Raw genomic sequence first — 21,460 nt, 5'->3', positions numbered from 1 at the left:
CACAGATTTACAACCCTCAGAGAAGAAATTTTTCCTTATCTCAGTTTTAAATGGGCGGCCCTTTATTCTAAGACCATACCCTCTAGTTCTAGTTTCACCCATTAATGAAAACATCCTCTCTACATCCACCTTGTCAAGCCCCCTCATAATCTTATACGTTTCGATAAGATCACCTCTCATTCTTCTGAATTCCAGTGAATAGAGGCCCAACCTACTCAACCTTTCCTCATAAGTCGACCACCTCATCTCTGGAATCAACCTAGTGAACTTTCTCTGAACTGCCTCCAAAGCAAGTATATCCTTTCATAAATATGGAAACCAAAACTGCATGCAGTATTCCAAGTGTGGCCTCACCAAAGTCCTGTACAGCTGCAGCAAGACTTCCCTGCTTTTATACTCCATCCCCTTTGTAATAAAGGCCAAGATTCCATTGGTCTTCCTGATCACTTGTTGTACCTGCTGAGGGTTGTGGTGGTCTGGAACTCACTGCCTGAAAGGGGGTAGAGGCAGAAACCCTCACCACATTTAAAAAGTACTTGAATGTGCACTTGAAGTGCCGTAACCTGCAGGGTTACAGATCTAGAGATGGAAAGTGGGATTCGGCTGGATAGCCTCTTGTTGGCCAGCATGGACACGATGGGTCGAAATGGCCTCCTTCCGTGCTGTAAACTTCTATGATTCTATGAGACAGGTTCAAAATGTAAATGTACATTTTGGACTGATTATCAGGATATTTTTCAGAGTAATCAATACATGGAACGGATTCCTGCATAGAACAGTGAAAGCAAAAAACCCATAATCATAGAAACATAGAAACATAGAAAATAGGTGCAGGAGCAGGCCATTCAGCCCTTCCAGCCCGCACCGCCATTCAACGAGTTCATGGCTGAACATGAAACTTCAGTACCCACTTCCTGCTTTCACGCCATACCCCTTGATCCCCCGAGTAGTAAGGACTTCATCTAACTCCCTTTTGAATATATTTAGTGAATTGGCCTCAACTACTTCCTGTGGTAGAGAATTCCACAGGTTCACCACTCTCTGGGTGAAGAAGTTTCTCCTTATCTCGGTCCTAAATGGCTTACCCCTTATCCTTAGACTGTGACCCCTGGTTCTGGACTTCCCCAACATTGGGAACATTCTTCCTGCATCCAACCTGTCCAAACCCGTCAGAATTTTAAACGTTTCTATGAGGTCCCCTCTCACTCTTCTGAACTCCAGTGAATACAAGCCCAGTTGATTCAGTCTTTCTTGATAGGTCAGTCCCACCATCCCGGGAATCAGTCTGGTGAATCTTCGCTGCACTCCCTCAACAGCAAGTATGTCCTTCCTCAAGTTAGGAGACCAAAACTGTACACAATACTCCAGGTGTGGCCTCACCAAGGCCCTGTACAACTGTAGCAACACCTCCCTGCCCCTGTACTCAAATCCCCTCGCTATGAAGGCCAACATGCCATTTGCTTTCTTAACCGCCTGCTGTACCTGCATGCCAACCTTCAATGACTGATGTACCATGACACCCAGGTCTCGTTGCACCTTCCCTTTTCCTAATCTGTCACCATTCAGATAATAGTCTGTCTCTCTGTTTTTACCACCAAAGTGGATAGCCTCACATTTATCCACATTATACTTCATCTGCCACGCATTTGCCCACTCACCTAACCTATCCAAGTCACTCTGTAGCCTCATAGCATCCTCCTCGCAGCTCACACTGCCACCCAACTTAGTGTCATCCGCAAATTTGGAGATACTACATTTAATCCCCTCGTCTAAATCATTAATGTACAATGTAAACAGCTGGGGCCCCAGCACAGAACCCTGCGGTACCCCACTAGTCACTGCCTGCCATTCCGAAAAGTACCCATTTACTCCTACTCTTTGCTTCCTGTCTGACAACCAGTTCTCAATCCACGTCAGCACACTACCCCCAATCCCATGTGCTTTAACTTTGCACATTAATCTCCTGTGTGGGACCTTGTCGAAAGCCTTCTGAAAGTCCAAATATACCACATCAACTGGTACTCCTTTGTCCACTTTATTGGAAACATCCTCAAAAAATTCCAGAAGATTTGTCAAGCATGATCTCCCTTTTACAAATCCATGCTGACTTGGACCTATCATGTCACCATTTTCCAAATGCGCTGCTATGACATCCTTAATAATTGATTCCATCATTTTACCCACTACTGAGGTCAGGCTGACCGGTCGATAATTCCCTGCTTTCTCTCTCCCTCCTTTTTTAAAAAGTGGGGTTACATTGGCTACCCTCCACTCGATAGGAACTGATCCAGAGTCAATGGAATGTTGGAAAATGACTGTCAATGCGTCCGCTATTTCCAAGGCCACCTCCTTAAGTACTCTGGGATGCAGTCCATCAGGCCCTGGGGATTTATCGGCCCTCAATCCCATCAATTTCCCCAACACAATTTCCCGACTAATAAAGATTTCCCTCAGTTCCTCCTCCTTAATAGACCCTCTGACCACTTTTATATCCGGAAGGTTGTTTGTGTCCTCCTTAGTGAATACCGAACCAAAGTACTTGTTCAATTGGTCTGCCATTTCTTTGTTCCCCGTTATGACTTCCCCTGATTCTGACTGCAGGGGACCTACGTTTGTCTTTACTAACCTCTTTCTCTTTACATACCTATAGAAACTTTTGCAATCCGCCTTAATGTTCCCTGCAAGCTTCTTCTCGTACTCCATTTTCCCTACCCTAATCAAACCCTTTGTCCTCCTCTGCTGAGTTCTAAATTTCTCCCAGTCCCCAGGTTCGCTGCTATTTCTGGCCAATTTGTATGCCACTTCCTTGGCTTTAATACTATCCCTGATTTCCCTTGATAGCCACGGTTGAGCCACCTTCCCTTTTTTATTTTTACGCCAGACAGGAATGTACAATTGTTGTAATTCATCCATGCGTTCTCTAAATGTCTGCCATTGCCCATCCACAGTCAACCCCTTAAGTATCATTAGCCAATCTATCTTAGCCAATTCATGCCTCATACCTTCAAAGTTACCCTTCTTTAAGTTCTGGACCATGGTCTCTGAATTAACTGTTTCATTCTCCATCCTAATGCAGAATTCCACCATATTATGGTCACTCTTCCCCAAGGGGCCTCGCACAATGAGATTGCTAATTAATCCTCTCTCATTACACAACACCCAGTCTAAGATGGCCTCCCCCCTAGTTGGTCCCTCGACATATTGGTCTAGAAAACCATCCCTTATGCATTCCAGGAAATCCTCCTCCACCGTATTGCTTCCAGTTTGGCTAGCCCAATCTATGTGCATATTAAAGTCACCCATTATAACTGCTGCACCTTTATTGCATGCACTCCTAATTTCCTGTTTGATGCCCTCCCCAACATCACTACTACTGTTTGGAGGTCTGTACACAACTCCCACTAACGATTTTTGCCCTTTAGTGTTCTGCAGCTCTACCCATATAGATTCCACATAATCGTTAAAGAAACAATTAGATCCTGCAATGGGAGCAATGCAAGGTCTTTCTGGGTAGATGAGCTATAATTGCCCAAATGGTCTTGCTCATCGATAATTATCTTGTGAAGTTTTCCTACTTTAATTCCCCACTAAACAGTTGCAAATATTTGTGAGCCTCTGCCAGTATCGTTTTGGACCAACTCACAGAAGTTCCACAAATCCACGTGAGGTTATGGGTTTTCCCCCACAAGTCCGTGGAGCTGTATTTTTCTGCACCGACATTCTGCTAAGGTGAAATCTCAGGATATTTGCTTAATTTAAAAAAATATTCTGTTTGATTCTGAAAGGTTTCTGTTATTTGTGCTAGATGTTAGCGATCTTCCTTCACACCCAAGCTTCTATTCAAAATAATTGCTGGTAATTCTGAAGGGTGGGAACTGGATGTTAGGTAGCCATGCACTCACTTTCTAAAATTTGCCACATGAATCCAGTGCTGATTTTTAAAGGCCATGTTACAGCATTTCAGTTTCAAACAATTTAGTGACTGATTTTACTTGGGAGAACTGTACTTAAAATTACAGGTTTTCTTCCCCCAGAAGCAACTCCTGAAAGAGGTCACACACATATTTTTAGTGACACAAATTGTCATTCATAAAAACATCCAAATACTTGACATTCATCGGAGACCTGGGGAAGCATATCCCAAGCTGTGGTTACAAATATCAGCATTCATCTTTTTAGAAGCACTGCTTTCTTGAGGAACAGTGGAGGACTTTTAAGGAGCTCTTTCATAGTGCTCAACAAAAATATATTCCAGTGAAAAAGAAGGGCGGTAAGAGAAGGGATAACCAGCCGTGGATAACCAAGGAAATAAAGGCGAGTATCAAATTAAAAACCAATGCATATAAGGTGGCCAAGGTTAGTGGGAAACTAGAAGATTGGGAAAATTTTAAATGACAGCAAAGAATGACTAAGAAAGCAATAAAGAAAGGAAAGATAGATTACGAAAGTAAATTTGCACAAAACATAAAAACAGATAGTAAAAGCTTTTACCGATATATAAAACGGAAAAGAGTGACTAAAGTAAATGTTGGTCCCTTAGAAGATGAGAAGGGGGATTTAATAATGGGAAATGTGGAAATGGCTGAGACCTTAAACAATTATTTTGCTTCGGTCTTCACAGTGGAAGACACAAAAACCATGCCAAAAATTGCTGGTCATGGGAATGTGGGAAGGGAGGACCTTGAGACAATCACTATCACTAGGGGGGTAGTGCTGGACAGGCTAATGGGACTCAAGGTAGATAAGTCCCCTGGTCCTGATGAAATGCATCCCAGGGTATTAACAGAGATGGTGGAAGTTATAGCAGATGCATTCGTTATAATCTACCAAAATTCTCTCGACTCTGGGGAGGTACCAGCGGATTGGAAAGCAGCTAATGTAACGCCTCTGTTTTTTAAAAAAGGGGGCAGACAAAAGGTAGGTAACTATAGGCCGGTTAGTTTAACATCTGCAGTGGGGAAAATGCTTGAAGCTATCATTAAGGAAGAAATAGCGGGACATCTAGATAGGAATAGTGCAATCAAGCAGACGCAACATGGATTCATGAAGGGGGAATCATGTTTAACTAATTTACTGGAATTCTTTGAGGATATAACGAGCATGGTGGATAGAGGTGTACCGATGGATGTGGTGTATTTAGATTTCCAAAAGGCATTCGATAAGGTGCCACACAAAAGGTTACTGCAGAAGATAAAGGTACGCGGAGTCAGAGGAAATGTATTAGCATGGATCGAGAATTGGCTGGCTAACAGAAAGCAGAGAGTCGGGATAAATGGGTCCTTTTCGGGTTGGAAATCGGTGGTTAGTGGTGTGCCACAGGGATCGGTGCTGGGACCACAACTGTTTACAATGCACATAGATGACCTGGAAGAGGGGACAGAATGTAGTGTAACAAAATTTGCAGATGACACAAAGATTAGTGGGAAAGCGGGTTGTGTAGAGGACACAGAGAGGCTGCACAGAGATTTAGATAGGTTAAGTGAATGGGCTAAGGTTTTGCAGATGGAATACAATGTCGGAAAATGTGAGGTCATCCACCTTGGGGGGAAAAGAAACAGAAAAAGGGAATATTATTTGAATGGGGAGAAATTACAACATGCTGCGGTGCAGAGGGACCTGGGGGTCCTTGTGCATGAATCCCAAAAAGTTTGTTTGCAGGTGCAGCAGGTAATCAGGAAGGCGAATGGAATGTTGGCCTTCATTGCGAGAGGGATGGAGTACAAAAGCAGGGAGGTCCTGCTGCAACTGTACAGGGTATTGGTGAGGTCGCACCTGGAGTACTGCGTGCAGTTTTGGTCACCTTACTTAAGGAAGGATATACTAGCTTTGGAGGGGGTACAGAGATGATTCACTAGGTTGATTCCGGAGATGAGGGGGTTACCTTATGATGATAGATTGAGTAGACTGGGTCTTTACTCGTTGGAGTTCAGAAGGATGAGGGGTGATCTTATAGAAACATTTAAAATAATGAAAGAGATAGACAAGATAGAGGCAGAGAGGTTGTTTCCACTGGTCGGGGAGACTAGAACTAGGGGGCACAGCCTCAAAATACGGGGGAGCCAATTTAAAACCGAGTTGAGAAGGAATTTCTTCTCCCAGAGGGTTGTGAATCTGTGGAATTCTCTGCCCAAGGAAGCAGTTGAGGCTAGCTCATTGAATGTATTCAAATCACAGATAGATTTTTAACCAATAAGACTATTAAGGGTTATGGGGAGCGGGCGGGTAAGTGGAGCTGAGTCCACGGCCAGATCTAGATGGCCTACTCCTGTTCCTAATTCTGATGTTCTTATGTTCAAAAATGGTATGATTACTTGGCATAGTCGACTCATTTGCTCAAGTGTTATAGATAGATGGCGTTAAATTTTACAAATTTAAAAAACATTAGAATTGCCTCTGCAAGATAAATCTTAAATAATTATTTTGTCATTAAACTGCTAATACCATAAAATAATTATTCAAATCAAGTCTGGAGATTTGAGCTGTATAGGCTGTGTCTTTTTTTATTTCTACATTTTTTTGTTTTTAAATAATGCTCTCCATGAGGTTACTCAGTACTGTCAGGCATCTCTTGAAGAGCAAATGAATATTGATTGTTCTGCATAAGTTGCCCAATGTCACTTCAAGCAACAAAGCACTAAGTTTTATTTCTCATTTTATTTGCGTAATAATGCAAAATGACCTAGAATGTAACCTGCCTGCATTTAACCATGAGGCAATATTGATTTTAGTTCATCTACATACTTTGTCAACCAACACAATATTGATACAACAGAAAATACTGGAAATACTCAGCAGTCAGACATCATCTGTGGAGAGAGCAGCAAGGTTAACGTTTCCGGTCAATGACCTTTCATCAGAACAATATTGCTGATGTATCGATCATGGAATAGTATCCTTAGTTCAGGGTTTGGTGTCCGAAACAAAAATGGCCAAGAGGATATTTAACCTAATGCTTTTATTGGTCGCAGATTTTATATGCCAGGGACGTAGATCAACGCAGCACAACATTTGAAAAGTCCTTGCAGATGGGCAAAGAGTTCCAAAGAAGAGCAAAAGCCATGATACTCCGAGCTGCTATTCTCCGCAATCAAATCCACGTTAAGGTACTTGGGCATTAAATGATAACTATATCAAGGTATTATGCAGTTTTCAGTGTTGGCCTAACTGTTAGTGGAATTGCTATAATGCAAATTCAATGCAAACATTAGCTGTAAATATTATTTGCCTGAAAAAGTACAGGTAGTCACAATGTCCGTTTTGTGTTTGCACTAATTTAAAGCTTGTAACATTTATTGAACTAGTACTTCTGAAACCGTCAATATTTAACTTTTTTTTGTAAAAAAAAATTGTTGAGTTTAAAAAGAAAAGTGCACAATTTTTTCTATGAAGGTTACAGCTAGATACTATGATGCACTCAAATGTTAGAATGAAATTTACCCATCTTTTGCTAGAATTAAACAATATTCACTTTTGATGACTACTAGTCATATGGTTCAAGTATTGTGCAATAAACAAATAAAAAGAGAACATAAATTTTCAAGTACACTTGTTTTTATGCCATTTCAATAAACCTTTCCTTGCTGAAAGAATACAGTGATTTATTTTTCTGCCCTCCAAAAAAAAAGTTACATGCTCAAGTTTCAAGGACGAAGTGTAGCTCCTACAGGTGCAACCTCCCAAATCCGGAAACCTTGAGACCGAGGCCATTTCGGGTATTTCCGGATTTCGGAATAGAAATCCGAAGTCCCGAATCCGGAAACCCTTGGGCCGACGTTCGTGTACCTGTATTTTCCGACAGCACGCTGATCCGACCGAGGAGGGAACACCGGAGGCAGCGGGGAAAAGAGGAGCAGCCAGCCCCAGGACACAGCGTGCCGACCCGACCTAGGAAGGAACACTGGAGGCAGCGAGGAGTTACTTCCTTTTTTTTTTAATAAAGTGTCCGGTTTTCAGAACATATTTCCAGATTTCGGATGACCCCCTCCTCCGATCTGCGCGATGTCCGGATTTTGGAACATTCTGGTTTTTGGAACTCCGGATTTGGGAGGTTGTACCTTTTACTAACAAAAAATTTGCTTTTTATACCATATAATGTTTGGCAGTTGCTTAGTACTCCCTATTTTTCAAAATAATAATGGGAGCATATGCTGTAACATTTTACAAACTATTTCTACAGGGTAAGTGGAAATTAATGTCACGCTGAATGAAACTTCTTTTATTATCACAGCGTGAATTCGTTTTCAAAATGCCAGCCTCGAGTAGGAAACCACAAAAAACATACTGCACTTCAGAAAAACAATCAAAACATTAGTCATTGATAGCACAATAGAAGCCCATCTGGCTCACTATGCCTGTTCCAATGCTACCTTTTCAGCTGGACATCTAGTCCCTTTTCTCTGCACTTTTCCCTTGCCCTTTTTATATTTTTTCCTCCAACTATTTATCCAGTTTGTTTTTAATTAAGTAGTTTCTGCCTCAATACGCACATTTGGTAAAATATTCCATGATCTAAAACCATTTGGGGGAAAAACATTCTTCTATCTTCCCACTTTGTTCTTCCAGTGATAATCCACCTGCGCCCCCTTTTACTGCACAACCAATGGTAACACTCTTTCACTATTTAGCCCTGCCATAATGTTGAATAACTCCTCGACTCCCTGCCTTAATATTCTCTGTTCCAGTGGGGGAAAAAGCCGTTCTTCAAAACTGGTGTGCATATGTAATATCTATCGCTTCACATTGCTCACTGAGTCTGATGTGACAAGAAGCAAGTATATTGCTTACAGGAAGTGCAAACTATATAAAAAACCTGCCACTTGGCATGCACAAAATAACAAAATGCCTCATTGATACAGGAGTGAGACTATCTGCAACCTGTGACTGATCTTAGCTATCACACTTTAGAAACAAAGACTTATCAAGAGCAATACCATGGGAAATACTGTCATAGCACCACTTTTTAAAAAAGGAGGGAGAGAGAAAACAGGTAATTATAGACCGGTTAGCCTGACATCAACAGTGGGGAAAATATTGGACTCAATTATTAAAGTTGAAATAGCAGTGCATTTGGAAAGCATGGATTTATGAAAGGGAAATCATGCTTGACAAATCTTCTGGAATTTTTTGAGGATGTAACTAGTAGAGTGGACAAGGGAGAACCAGTGGATGTGGTGTATTTGGACTTTCAAAAGGCTTTTGACAAGGTCCCACACAAGAGATTAGTGTGCAAAATTAAAGCACATGGTATTGGGGGTAATGTATTGATGTGGATAGAGAACTGGTTGGCAGACAGGAAGCAGAGAGTCGGGATAAACGGGTCCTTTTCAGAATGGCAGGCAGTGAATGACTAGTGGAGTGCTGCAGGGCTCAGTGCTGGGACCCCAGCTATTTACAATATCCATTAATGATTTAGATGAAGGAATTGAGTGTAATATCTCCAAGTTTGCAGATGACACTAAGCTGGGTGACGATGTGAGCTGTGAGGAGGATGCTAAGAGGCTGCAGGGTGTCTTGGACAGGTTATGAGAGTGGGCAAACGCATGGCAGATGCAGTATAATGTGGATAAATGTGAGGTTATCTACTTTGGGGGCAAAAACACAAAGACAGAATATTATCTGAATGGTGGCAGATTAGGAAAAGGGGAGGTGCAACGAAACCTGGGTGTCATTGTACATCAGTCATTGAAAGTTGGCTTGCAGGCACAGCAGGCAGTGAAGAAGGCAAATGGTATGTTGGCCTTCATAGGTAGGGGATTTGAGTATAGGAGCAGGGAGGTCTTACTGCAGTTGTACAGGGCCTTGGTGAGGCCTCACCTGGAATATTGTGTTCAGTTTTGGTCTCCTAATCTGAGGAAGGACATTCTTGCTATTGAGGGAGGGAGTGCAGCGAAGGTTCACCGGACTGATTCCTGGGATGGCAGGACTGACATATGAAGAGAGACTGGATCGACTGGGCCTGTATTCACTGGAGTTTACAAGGATGAGAGGGGATTTCATGGGAACAGATAAAATTCTGACAGGGCTGGACAGGTTAGATGCAGGAAGGATGTTCCCGATGTTGGGGAAGTCCAGAACCTGGGGATATAGTCTAAGGATAAGGGGTAAGCCATTTCGGACTGAGATGAGGAGAAACTTCTTCACTCAGAATTGTTAACTTGTGGAATTCCCTACCGCAGAGAGTTGTTGATGCCAGTTCATTGGATATATTCAAGAGGAAGTTAGATATGGCCCTTACGGCTAAAGGGATCAAGGCGTATGGAGAGAAATCAGGAAAGGGGTACTGAGGTGAATGATCAGCCATGATCTTATTGTATGGTGGTGCAGGCTCGAAGGGCCGAATGACCTACTCCTGCACCTATTTTCTATGTTTCTATAATATAAAAACTTCATGTACGCGTGAACTTCCTTTCACACTTAAGACATCACACACTGTATAATTCAAATTTCTGTGCCACATTTTTCTGTTAAAAGAGAGACTTGCATATCTATAGCACCTTTCACAACCATTGGACGTCCCAAAGCGCTTTAAGCCAATGAAGTACTTTTAAAGTGTAGTCACTGTTGTAATGTTAAAAAGTATAAAGAAACAAAAAGCGTCATAGCAATGTGCAAACTTCTAAGAAACATAAAATAACAGCCACAATGTCTGCAGGCTCTCCCCTAACCTTCCCACAAACAAAGCCAGGATTCTCACCTCCTGCCTGAATGGTGATTAGCATTTTAATTAATTCACCCGATGATTACTTAACATCAATTAGACTTTGTAGCCTTAATAAGCACACACCTACACTTTAGCAGCATGTTTTACATGGTATAATCTTATTTTCCTTATAAAGCGGTGCACTCCATGACTAATTGCGAGCAATGCCACAGGAGATTTGCTAGTTTATACCAATCTATAAAATATGTACAACTAACCATCTTGTCCATCATAATGAGGACGTCACTCTGTGGAAATTATTGTCACATTATTTGGCTCAATTTAAATTTCATAAATCAGCATTAACTTACAACTGAAAGGGTAAGGAATGTACCAATGAGCAAGTAGTATGTCGAAGTTTAAAACAAACACCAATCATGAAATTCAAAAAATTAAAAATAGTATTTTTTTTAAATAAGCCAATCAAATCATTTCAAATAATTTTTTTGAAAACCCTTTCATTTGCTATCACTAGCTGAGAAACTTAATACTGGAAATAAGATGTGTAACATAATGAAGTGTTAGTGATCATAATTAAATTAGATTTGGGGTAGTTATGGAAAAGGACAAAGACCAGGAATAAAAGTTTTCAATTGGGGAAAAGCCAACTTTGACCAACTGAGAGGTGATTTAGCCATAGTGGACTGGAAACAGCTACTTGAAGGTAAATCAGTGTCAGAGCAGTGGGAGGCAATCAAGGAGGAGATCTGGAGAGTTCAGAGCAAATATGTTCCCTGAGAAAAAGGGTGGGACTAACAAATCTAGAGCCCTCTGGATGTCGAGGGACATACAGGGTAGGGTAAAGAAAAAAAAGGGAGATACCGAGGGCTAAATACTGCAGAAACTTTAGAGGGGTATAGAAAATGCAGGTGTGAAATTAAAAAGGAAATTAGGAAAGCAAAGAGAGAACATGAAAACATTTTGGCAAGGAAAATCCAAAGATGTTTTATAAATAGATTAAGAACAAGAGGATAACTAAAGAAAGAGTAGGTCCTATTAGAGACCATAAAGGTAATGTATGTGTAGAAGCAGACGATGTAGATATGGTTGTTAATGAATACTTCGCATCTGTTTTCACAAAAGAGAGGGGCGATGCAGACATTGCAATCAGGGAGGAGGATTGTGAAATATTAGATGAAACAAACACAGTGAGAGAGGAAGCTTTGAAAGTGGATAAATTCCCAGGCTCGGATTAAATGTATCCTAGGTTGTTAAGAGAAGCAAAAAAGGAAATAGCAGAGGCTCTGACCATCATTTTTCAATTCTCTCTGGCTACAGGTGTGGTACTGGAGGACTGCTAACATTTGTTTAAAAAGGGAGAAAGGGATAGACAGAGTAATTACAGGCCAGTCAACCTAACCTTGGAGGTGGGAAAATTATTGGGAAAAAATTCTGAAGGACAGGATTTAGAAAGACAGGGATTAATCAAGGACCGTCGGCATGGATTTGTTAAGGGAAGGTCATGTCTGACATAACATAAGAACATAAGAAATAGGAGCAGGAGTAGGCCATACGTCCCCTCGAGCCTGCTCCATCATTTAATACGATCATGGCTGATCCGATCAGGGACTCGGGTCCACTTCCCTGCCCGCTCCCCATAACCCCTTATTCTCTTATCGTTTAAGAAATTGTCTATTTCTGTTTTAAATTTATTCAATGTCCCAGCTTCCACAGTTCTCTGAGGCAGAGAATTCCACAGATTTACAGCCCTCTGAGAGAAGAAATTTCTCCTCATCTCAGTATTAAATGGGCGGCCCCTTATTCTAAGATTATGCCCTCTAGTTTTGATTGAACTTTTTAAGGAGGTAACACGAGGATTGATGAGAGTAATGCGTTTGATGTAGTGTATATGGATTTTAGCAAGGCTTTTGATAAGGTCCCATATGGCAGACTGGTCACGAAAGTAAAAGCCCATGGGATCCAGGGCAAAGTGGCAAGTTGGAAACAAAATTGGCTCATTGGCGGAAGCAAAGGGTAATGGTTGATGGGTGTTTTTGTGACTGGAATGTTGTTTCTAGTGGGACTCCGCATAGCTTAGTACTAGGTCCCTTTTTGTGGTATATATCAATGATTTAGACTTGAATGTAAGGGGTATGATTAAGAAGTTTGCACATGACACTAAAATCGGATGTGTGGTTGATAATGAAGAAGAAAGCTGTGGACTGCAGGAAGATATCAATTAACTGGTCAGGTGGGCAGAACTGTGGCAACTGGAAATCAATTCAGAGAAGTATGAGGTAATGCATTTGGGGAAGGCTAGCAAGGCAAGGAAATACACATTAAATGGTAGGACACCGAGAGGTGTAGAGGAACAAGGGGATCTTGGAGTACATGTCCACAGATCCCTGAAGATTGCAGGACAGGTAGATAGTTGGTTAGGAAGCATAGAATACAAGAGCAGGGAGGTTATGCTTGAACTGTATAAAACACTAGATAAGCCAGAGCTAGAGTATTGCATGCAGTTCTGGTCACCACATTACAGGAAAAATATGATTGCATTTGAGATACAGAGGAGATTTATGAGCATGTTGTCTGGGCTGGGAGAATATTAGCTATGAGGAAAGATTGGGTAGGCTGTTTGTTTTCTTTGGAACAGAGGAGGCTGAGGGGAGACCTTATTGAGGTGTATAACATTATGAGGGGCCTAGATAGACTGGATAGGACGTACCTATTTGCCTTAGCAGAGAGGTTAACATCCAGGGGGCATAGATTTAAAGTAATTGGTAGGTTTTGAGGGGAATTTCTTCACCCAGAAGTTGGTGGGGGTCTGGAACTTATTGCCTGAAAGGGTGGTAGAGGCAGAAACCCTCACCACATTTAAAAAGTACTTGGATGTGCACTTGAAGTGCCGTAACCTACAGGGCTACAGACCAAGAGCTGGAAAGTGGGATTAGCTCTTTGTTGGCCGGCGCGGACAAGATGGGCCGAAATGGCCTCCTTCTGTGCTGTAGGTTTATATGATTCCTATAAAGACAAACAAAAATAGAAATAGCTAAACTTAACACAACGATAGTTTGTGCTTGAATTGTCTATGAAAGGATACTGTTGGAGGACTCTGCACCTCTAAAGAACCAGGAGTTCTTCGTTCCCAGAGCGAATACTTTGTCAACTGAAGAGATAGCAACAGCTCCCTGCATACTGCAGTCTGAATGCACAAATACTGAGCACCTCGAGTCTCGTCGCTGAGAGCATGCAGACAGCGGAAGGAGCGTGCGGCAACCCATACTCCCCACCCACCCTTTCCTTCAGCGACTATCTGTCCCACCTGTGACAGAGACTGTAATTCCTGTATTGGACTGTTCAGTCACCTGAGGACTCACTTTGAGTGGAAGCAAGTCTTCTTCGATTTCGAGGGACTGCCTATGATGATGATGCACAAATACTGTGGAGAAAACTCCTTACACGCATCAGTATCATTCCCTGGAATCATTCTCCGCTGCTATTCAAAGGCTGACATTCTACAGGCTACGATAATAATTGAGTTTTTAGTTTTATCTGAAGATTCTAATCTTGAAAAACTTATTTTGAATTTTGGAACTTTTTGAAGGTAAGTTTCGTATGCTATTTTCAACTGGTTATTTTTACAGACTGAGACTGAGAGGGGGATTGAGAAAAGAGAGAGAGGCAGACATAGTATGTGAATGAATATATATATTTATATATATATAAATATATATATGTGTGTGTAAATTAGGGAGGCAGATATACAGAGAAACAGAAACATAGAAAATAGGTGTAGGAGTAGACCATTTGGCCCTTCAAGCCTGCACCCACCATTCAATGAGTTCATGGCTGAACATGCAACTTCAGTACCCCATTCCTGCTTTCTTGCCATACCCCTTGATCCCCCTAGTAGTAAGGACTACATCTAACTCCTTTTTGAATATATTTAGTGAATTGGCCTCAACAACAAAATAGAGAGGCATGCAGAAAGCCAGACACAATGGGAAATAAAAGGAAGACCCTGAATAGAGAAAGAAATCTAAATATTGAGAAGTACAAAACTAAATTTCCCGTGAGGTTCCCCCCGCCTTAGCACTAAACTCGCATCTTTCTCCAGTTTGTTTACTATCTATCCTCAAGCCCTCTCTGAGCTCATCTTGTCCATGAGATCCACTTCCTGATCTCTCGATCCTCTTTCTGCTAAACTGCCGGGCACCCAACTTCCTTCCCTGCCCCATCACAGCACTGAAATGTCCCTAATCAAAGTCACAAATGACATCCTATGTGACTGTGACTGTAGAGCACTGTCCCTCCTCATCCTTCTCAACCTGTGTGCAATCTTTGATGCTGTTTATTACAGCATCCTCCTCCAACGCCTCTTCTCCGTTGGCTGGTTCCATTTTTTTTCCAGTCGTAGCCAGAGAAACACTTGCAATGGCTTTTGTTTCCACTCCTGCACCGTTGCCTCTGGAGTTTTCCAAGGATCTATCCTTGATCCTACCCTATTTCTCCGCTATATGCTGCCCTAAGGCGACATTATCCAAAAACACATCAGGTTCCACATATACTCTGACAACCTCACCTCCATCTCTCGCCCCTGCACTGCCTCTGTGTTGTCACGTTGTTTGTTTGTCATCAAGTACTGGATGAGGCAACATTTTTTCCAGTTACACATTGGGATGACTGAAACCATGGTTTTTGGCCCCGTCACAAACCCAATCCACCAATTCCAGCCCCCTCCCTGGCCACTGTCTCGGACTGAACCAGAATGTTTGCAACCTCGACATCCAATTTGATGCTGAGCTTCTGACACCATATCCTCTCCATCACCAAGACCACCTACTTCTCATCTGTAATATTGCCTGTCTTCGCCCCTGCCTCAGTCCATCTGCTGCTGAAACCCTCATCCATGCTTCTGTTACCTCCAGACTCGACTATTCCAATGGTCTCCTGCCCAGCCTCCCATTCTGCATCCTACAAAACGTTCAGCTGATCCAGAATTCTGGTGGCTGCTTCCTAACTCGAACCAAGCTCGTTCACCCATCACCCCTGCACTTGTTGACCTACATTGGCTCCTGGTCAACCAATACCATATATTTCAAATTCTCATCCTCCTGTTCAAATCCCTCCATGGCCTCGCCCTTCTCTGTCTCTCTAACCTCCTCCAGTCCTACAACTCTCTGGGAGCTCTGTGTACCTCGAATTCTGGCCTCTTGTGCATCCCCACTTCCTTCGCCTTACCATTGGCGGCCCAGCCTTCAGCTGTCTAGGTCCTAAGCTTTGGAACTCCCTCCCTAACCTGTCTGCGTCTCCACCTCTCTCCCCTTTAAGATGATCCATAAAAACTACCTCATGCCCCTCACCTGCCTAATAGAAAGAAGGAAAGAACTTACATTTATGTAGCGCCTTTCACGACCTTAGGACTTCCCAAAGCGCTTCACAGCCAATGAAGTACTTTAGTGTAGTCACTGGTAATATAAGAATATCTTGTTCTTTGGTTCGGGTTCAATTTTTTGTCTGATTATGCTCCTGTGAAGTACCTTGGAACATTGTACTAATTTAAAGGCACTATATCAATGCAAGTTGTTGTAGTACAGTACAGAGGAGACAGAATTCGAGGGAAACAGCGTATATGTGAATTAGCTTGGACAAAAATAATTTTAATTTACATATCTTAAGATGCAAATATTTCAGCCCACCTCGCATTGAAATAGGTTTCCAGCTGTCTCCCATAACAGCAGGTCAGCAGTCTGCTCACAAGAACTATTTAAAATTAAAGCTTGAATTAAATTGTCAATAAACAGATCGCATACAGTGGGCAGGAAGGGGTCACATGCATATATGCAAATTTCCACTTTGTTGACTTGCAATTTGTATTCTTAAAAGCGTGTCATCACAACGGAACAGGTAGGGTCTGTACCGATCAGCAAGTAATAAGTAGGAACATAAACCAAAAACATGACACTCAAAAATAAAACTATAAAACAAAAATGGGCAGTCAGCAACAGCGACTGATGTTAAAACAAAAACGAGAAGGCGAACCAATCAAATTGTATCAAATATGTTTTGGCAATCCTGTCAGCTGCCACCTTGCTTTCTTCACTAAGCTAAGGAGTTACTACTGGAATTAAGATTTGCAGCATGTATTGTATACCAAACGTGCTGAGTGGGTCACAACATTCCATTTCAAATTGCATAGCAAACTGCTATGTCTGGCTCAGTCTAATATAAACGTCAACATTTGGATGCAGTGCCAATTATGCCTGTAGGTGGTCCAGTGACCGAGGTCTCCAGGGGCTGGCCACCACGTGTCCTGTGGAGGAGCATATTTCTCATTCTCTCAGCTAACAGCCATGTTGATAAAGGTGGTTTATTTTTTTTTTAAATCAGTCAACCCTCTACAACTCTCCTAGACTGCCTGCCACCCAACCCTGTTGGCTGTCTTTTTTTTGTTTCCTTTCCAGCAATCACTAAACGAAATTCCTTGCCTGCTCGCTTGATTGACCGGATTGCCCCAATAGCAGCCTACCTGCCAATGCAGTTTTCTGACTCCCCCACCCATTCAGCTGTGCCTAATGTCCACTGAATCGCCTGCCTTTCAGACTGAGACTGCCCAGCCTTCCCACAGTACCCCCTTATCCATTTCAGCCTGCTGGCTAAATAATCCCGCAAATAGCTTTCTGTGGAGGGATCTTGTACCATCACTATAGTTATTATCAATGTTCCCTTTAAGCTGCGTGGTTGCGCAGCGCTCTGCAACTCCTGTGCAGCCGGCTCACTGGCTTTTAGATAGGAAAAATGCTCAGAACCATATTATAAATGGGCTGTGCATCCAGAAACAAAATTAAAGGGGACATTGATTGTGTTGCTGTTGTCCTTTAGATTGAACTTCACAACCAGCTAGAATATTTTATTCTCCTATCTCTTGCCACTTTTACTTTGTAACCTATACTTAATGGTAAGAAAACTAACATTATTCATAAAATGAATTTTGTTAATATAAAATTCCTGGCGGTAAAGGTTATAAATCAGTATCAAAGCTCAGGCAATGTTCGCAAGGCACTATTGTTTTGGTCTGACAGTTTTTGACCTGATGCATGTAAGCTTGAAAGGTTGGTACGATATTTACTTTGTTTTGTTAAAGCTCCATTTTACTATAATCTATGATAATGTGATCCCTTACATTGAATTATGGCCTTGTAATTTAGTTACAGTAATTTATTAATATTGGTGTATTTCAGCTTGTTTTGGATACAGGATAAGCAAGCATCCCTGATTTTACAATCAGTACTGTTCACTGTTGATTGATTTTTTTATTTCTCTACAGTCTCCTCCACGAGAAGGAAGCCAAGGTGAACTTAATTCTGCAAACAGTCAAACTCGAATGAGCACCAATATGTAAAGAGATAAAGACCCTGTTAAAGAAGAACCAGTGCTGTGTGCTTCGCCTTCCACAGTTCTGTCAACAAAGAACTGCTTTTTGGCTTTAAAGACATTCAAACAATTGTAGAAGTGAACCTCTATCCTGCTGTTTTTGAGGGCACGAAGAAAGTTTTGTTAAGTTAAACAAAAAATCCTTTGGATTAAAGGTGAAGATGAACTGTGTGCCACAGGATCCAAATCTTTACTTAAAAACATCTTTTTAATTATTTGCAGGATCCTAATTGTGATATCTGTAGGAGAGAGCTCTGAACAGTCGAGTGGCAAGGTTTTAGTTTCTACAAAACTGTGAAGGGTGATGGAATAATAAATGGAGGGTATTGTACCAGTGAATGCGTTACTGTTAGTTCATGAGTGGTAAAGGCCCATGACTATGGAATGGAGCAAATATGAATGGGTTATGGGAGCCTCTCGCACAAGTAAAGTAAAAGCAGTGACTATGATTGGTGCGATATTCTATTCATTCTGGAGGCATTGTTGAAAAGTATTTTTAAAGACTTGTCACAGTGGTGTAAAATAATAATTACGCTAAGTTTTATCAAAAGTTCCCATTGTTTTTTTCCATCATTTTAAAATTCTTTCCACTGCCTCGTTTTTTCATTCAACCAAGAGGGTGGGGTGGCTGTGCCATAAATTCTTGCATGGCTATTGTTGGTGCTGCTTTGTAATTGGATGATGAAATGTGTACTTCTATGGGTAGACCTAGAAGCATGTTTCCTCTTTGCCTTCCCCCTTCCCCAATGCTGCCTGGTAATGTTTCATAATCCATTGAGAATTTACATAACTCCTTAATAAAGGATACCAAGTTCAAATGTCAGTCAAGTCTGGAACTCAAATATACCACCATCTGGTATTCCAGTAATCGAATCCTGAAGCATCAGGACTGTCTTGAATTATCCATTTGAATTTCACTAGTTGTCAGTTTGCAACACTTTTCAACAATGCCCATGAAAAGAAATGTTCCCTTTTGTCATTATTCTAAATGTCATTGACTGGTGTCTCTAAGTTTCCCATGAAAATATATGATGTCATAGTTGATGATCAGTAATTGGTTGTTAGATTGCTACAGTAATTGTTGGCTCAATCTTATGAGTATTAAAAAAACTCGTACAAGATTAGTATGATTTCTCCATTAGTTTAAACTTTAATGCTCTGTATGTATGATACAAATTCTTCAACTCTGGCATCACTCCCAAGCAACATTCAAAATAAAAGTATGGTTTATTTTATTTAATAAAAGGAAATTTAATTACAATTTTGCAGCACCTGTAGTAGTAAAACACAAAAATAGAAATATAGAGAATGTATAGAGAGAATGTCTTACCATTAACAGTGAGTTGCAGGTTTTTTTTTTACAAGTGTGAAAGATAGTAACATGGGAGTGCTGTAAGGACTTGGGTTGTTTCTTTAACGCAAGTGAACCCTTGGAACTCACTGTTATCTGTGAGAGATTTGGTTTCTTCTTTGGGTGTGCATTGCCTTGTGGAATTTCAAGCTCTTCAAACTGCTCCTGAAGCACTGCATTTGCAAGTTATTGTTTTCAGTTTTGACTTCTGTAAATTATCTTTGGAACACACCCACAGAATAAACACATCACCAGCAAAGAGGAAAGCTTTGTCCCTTGATCTTTTAACTGTTCTGTTTATGGGCAATACAGTAACTAGTTTCACTTTTTTGTTCCTGTATGTTCCTTTTTAATTGTACAAATTGTGTGATGAGGACTGACTCATTGTCACGTCCGAATAAAAGAAATGGTATTTCTTGTTACAGCTGTAATACATTACACATCAACAATACAATGTTTTCCACACCAATTTAGAATTAAATTTTGTAATTATATGAAAAACATTAAATAGTTATGGAGGCCTAGCTGCCATTTTAAACAACTGAGGCAGTTGTCTGGTCAAGCTTATTTGCCCTTTAAAACTGGACAAAAGCACAAATAATTACTGCGCTTTAATTGTTATCTTGATGTCTACCCAGCTCTCCGGTTACAATTACAGATCTTGGGACTGAGTGACAGTCCATGTACTGTTTTACTTTCCTCCCTCTATGTTTGGACATAAATGATGAAATCCTCATCTCTCACATGGGAAGGATGGGCAGTGTTAGATGCAACAGTGCCATTGCACGTCTTGGACCTGGGATTGGCCCCATCTCAGATGGAATTAAAGTAGCTCCTCTCTCCCACTCAAAATTGCAGCTATGTCAAGTTACATGGTACTGTAGTGTAAATGGCATGGTGTAAATTGACAAAGTAGAGAATTGACCTGTGCAGCCCAAATTTTAAACTCTGCGACAGCTGCTTGACTTGATCTTTGGCAGAATAAACTCTTTGCTGCACAGCGATCAAATTATTTGCTATGCAGAGTCTTGGATAAATATTTCATATACTTGCAGGATGTCATGTTGATAACCAGGAAATGGTTTAAAAAGATGAGCAGAAATGCATTGTTAAAACATATGATTTTCTTTTCAATGCTTTGTATTTGACAAATGTTAGTTTCTGTTGACAGCACAGAAACATAGCTTAATTGGTTTTCTCCCGATTAGTTGCCAGTGTTGCTTGAGGCTTCTTGCATAGCTTTTAAAATCAGCCCTTTCTCTTGTTGAAATTTAACATAGGACCCTCGAGTATTTGGTACGGTTTTCATTATATTTTCTTATACATTAATGCACAATATTTAAAATGTGTGAGTGTTTACATCGGGATTATTTTGAATTTGTTTTAAAACAAATCAAACAAATATAAAGCCAGATTTACCTCAATATCACGTGTTCATCCTTTGTCCCAGTTTTTCCATTACTCACCTTGCAGGTGTTGTGGTGTAAAGCTTTTCCAGTCTCAGACTTGGTCTTCCCTGCATGGAATCTGCTGGGGCACACATTGTACATGTGAACACAGGGTAAGTTTCAGTGAGCCATTCACGTAGAATAAACAGGATTCACTAACAGCTTTTCTTCTGTAGGACAATTGAATAAATATACGATCAGTAAATCCAAAACCATTTTCTCTCTGGTCATTATATTCCTGTTAATTTATTAGTTTAAACCTGTAAGTTCAAATTACCAACTCAAACTTTAGATACTTGTAGTCTTGTGTTCAGTGACTATTTCAGAAAGTTGAAGTTTTATGTTCTTTCATTAAATTTCAGTGTACAAGAAATTGTGCATCAGAAAATCTTACTAATATTTGATATGTGAATAAAAATGTGGCAAATGGATATTTAACAAATTGACCAAATAAATATGGCTGGGAATTAATTGGCCCAGCTTTATAAAAAAAATGTGTTATCATCTCACACTAATTAATAACCAACCCGTCAAAAGGAATAAAGTTCTCTATTTGGTATCTTTATATGTTTACAAGTCAAATAA

At 40.9% G+C, this 21,460-nt stretch overlaps 1 protein-coding gene across 2 annotated transcripts in view; it reads left to right on the top strand.

The window, feature by feature from the left end:
* The window catches only part of gps1 (G protein pathway suppressor 1), a 77,857-nt gene extending 57,889 nt beyond the window's left edge, over nt 1-19,968 (top strand). For both annotated transcript variants that reach the window (XM_070857670.1, XM_070857669.1), the window contains 2 exons: nt 6,969-7,103; nt 17,970-19,968. In XM_070857670.1, coding sequence (XP_070713771.1) covers nt 6,969-7,103; nt 17,970-18,044 — 210 coding nt within the window. In that variant the 3' untranslated portion in view covers nt 18,045-19,968. The remainder of the gene's footprint in view (nt 1-6,968; nt 7,104-17,969) is intronic.
* The last annotated feature ends 1,492 nt before the right edge of the window (nt 19,969-21,460 follow it).

Source organism: Pristiophorus japonicus, chromosome 16 (genome assembly GCF_044704955.1).
Source record: "Pristiophorus japonicus isolate sPriJap1 chromosome 16, sPriJap1.hap1, whole genome shotgun sequence".
NCBI classification, from domain to species: Eukaryota; Metazoa; Chordata; class Chondrichthyes; family Pristiophoridae; genus Pristiophorus; species Pristiophorus japonicus.
This window is presented reverse-complemented; position numbering and strand designations above follow the sequence as displayed.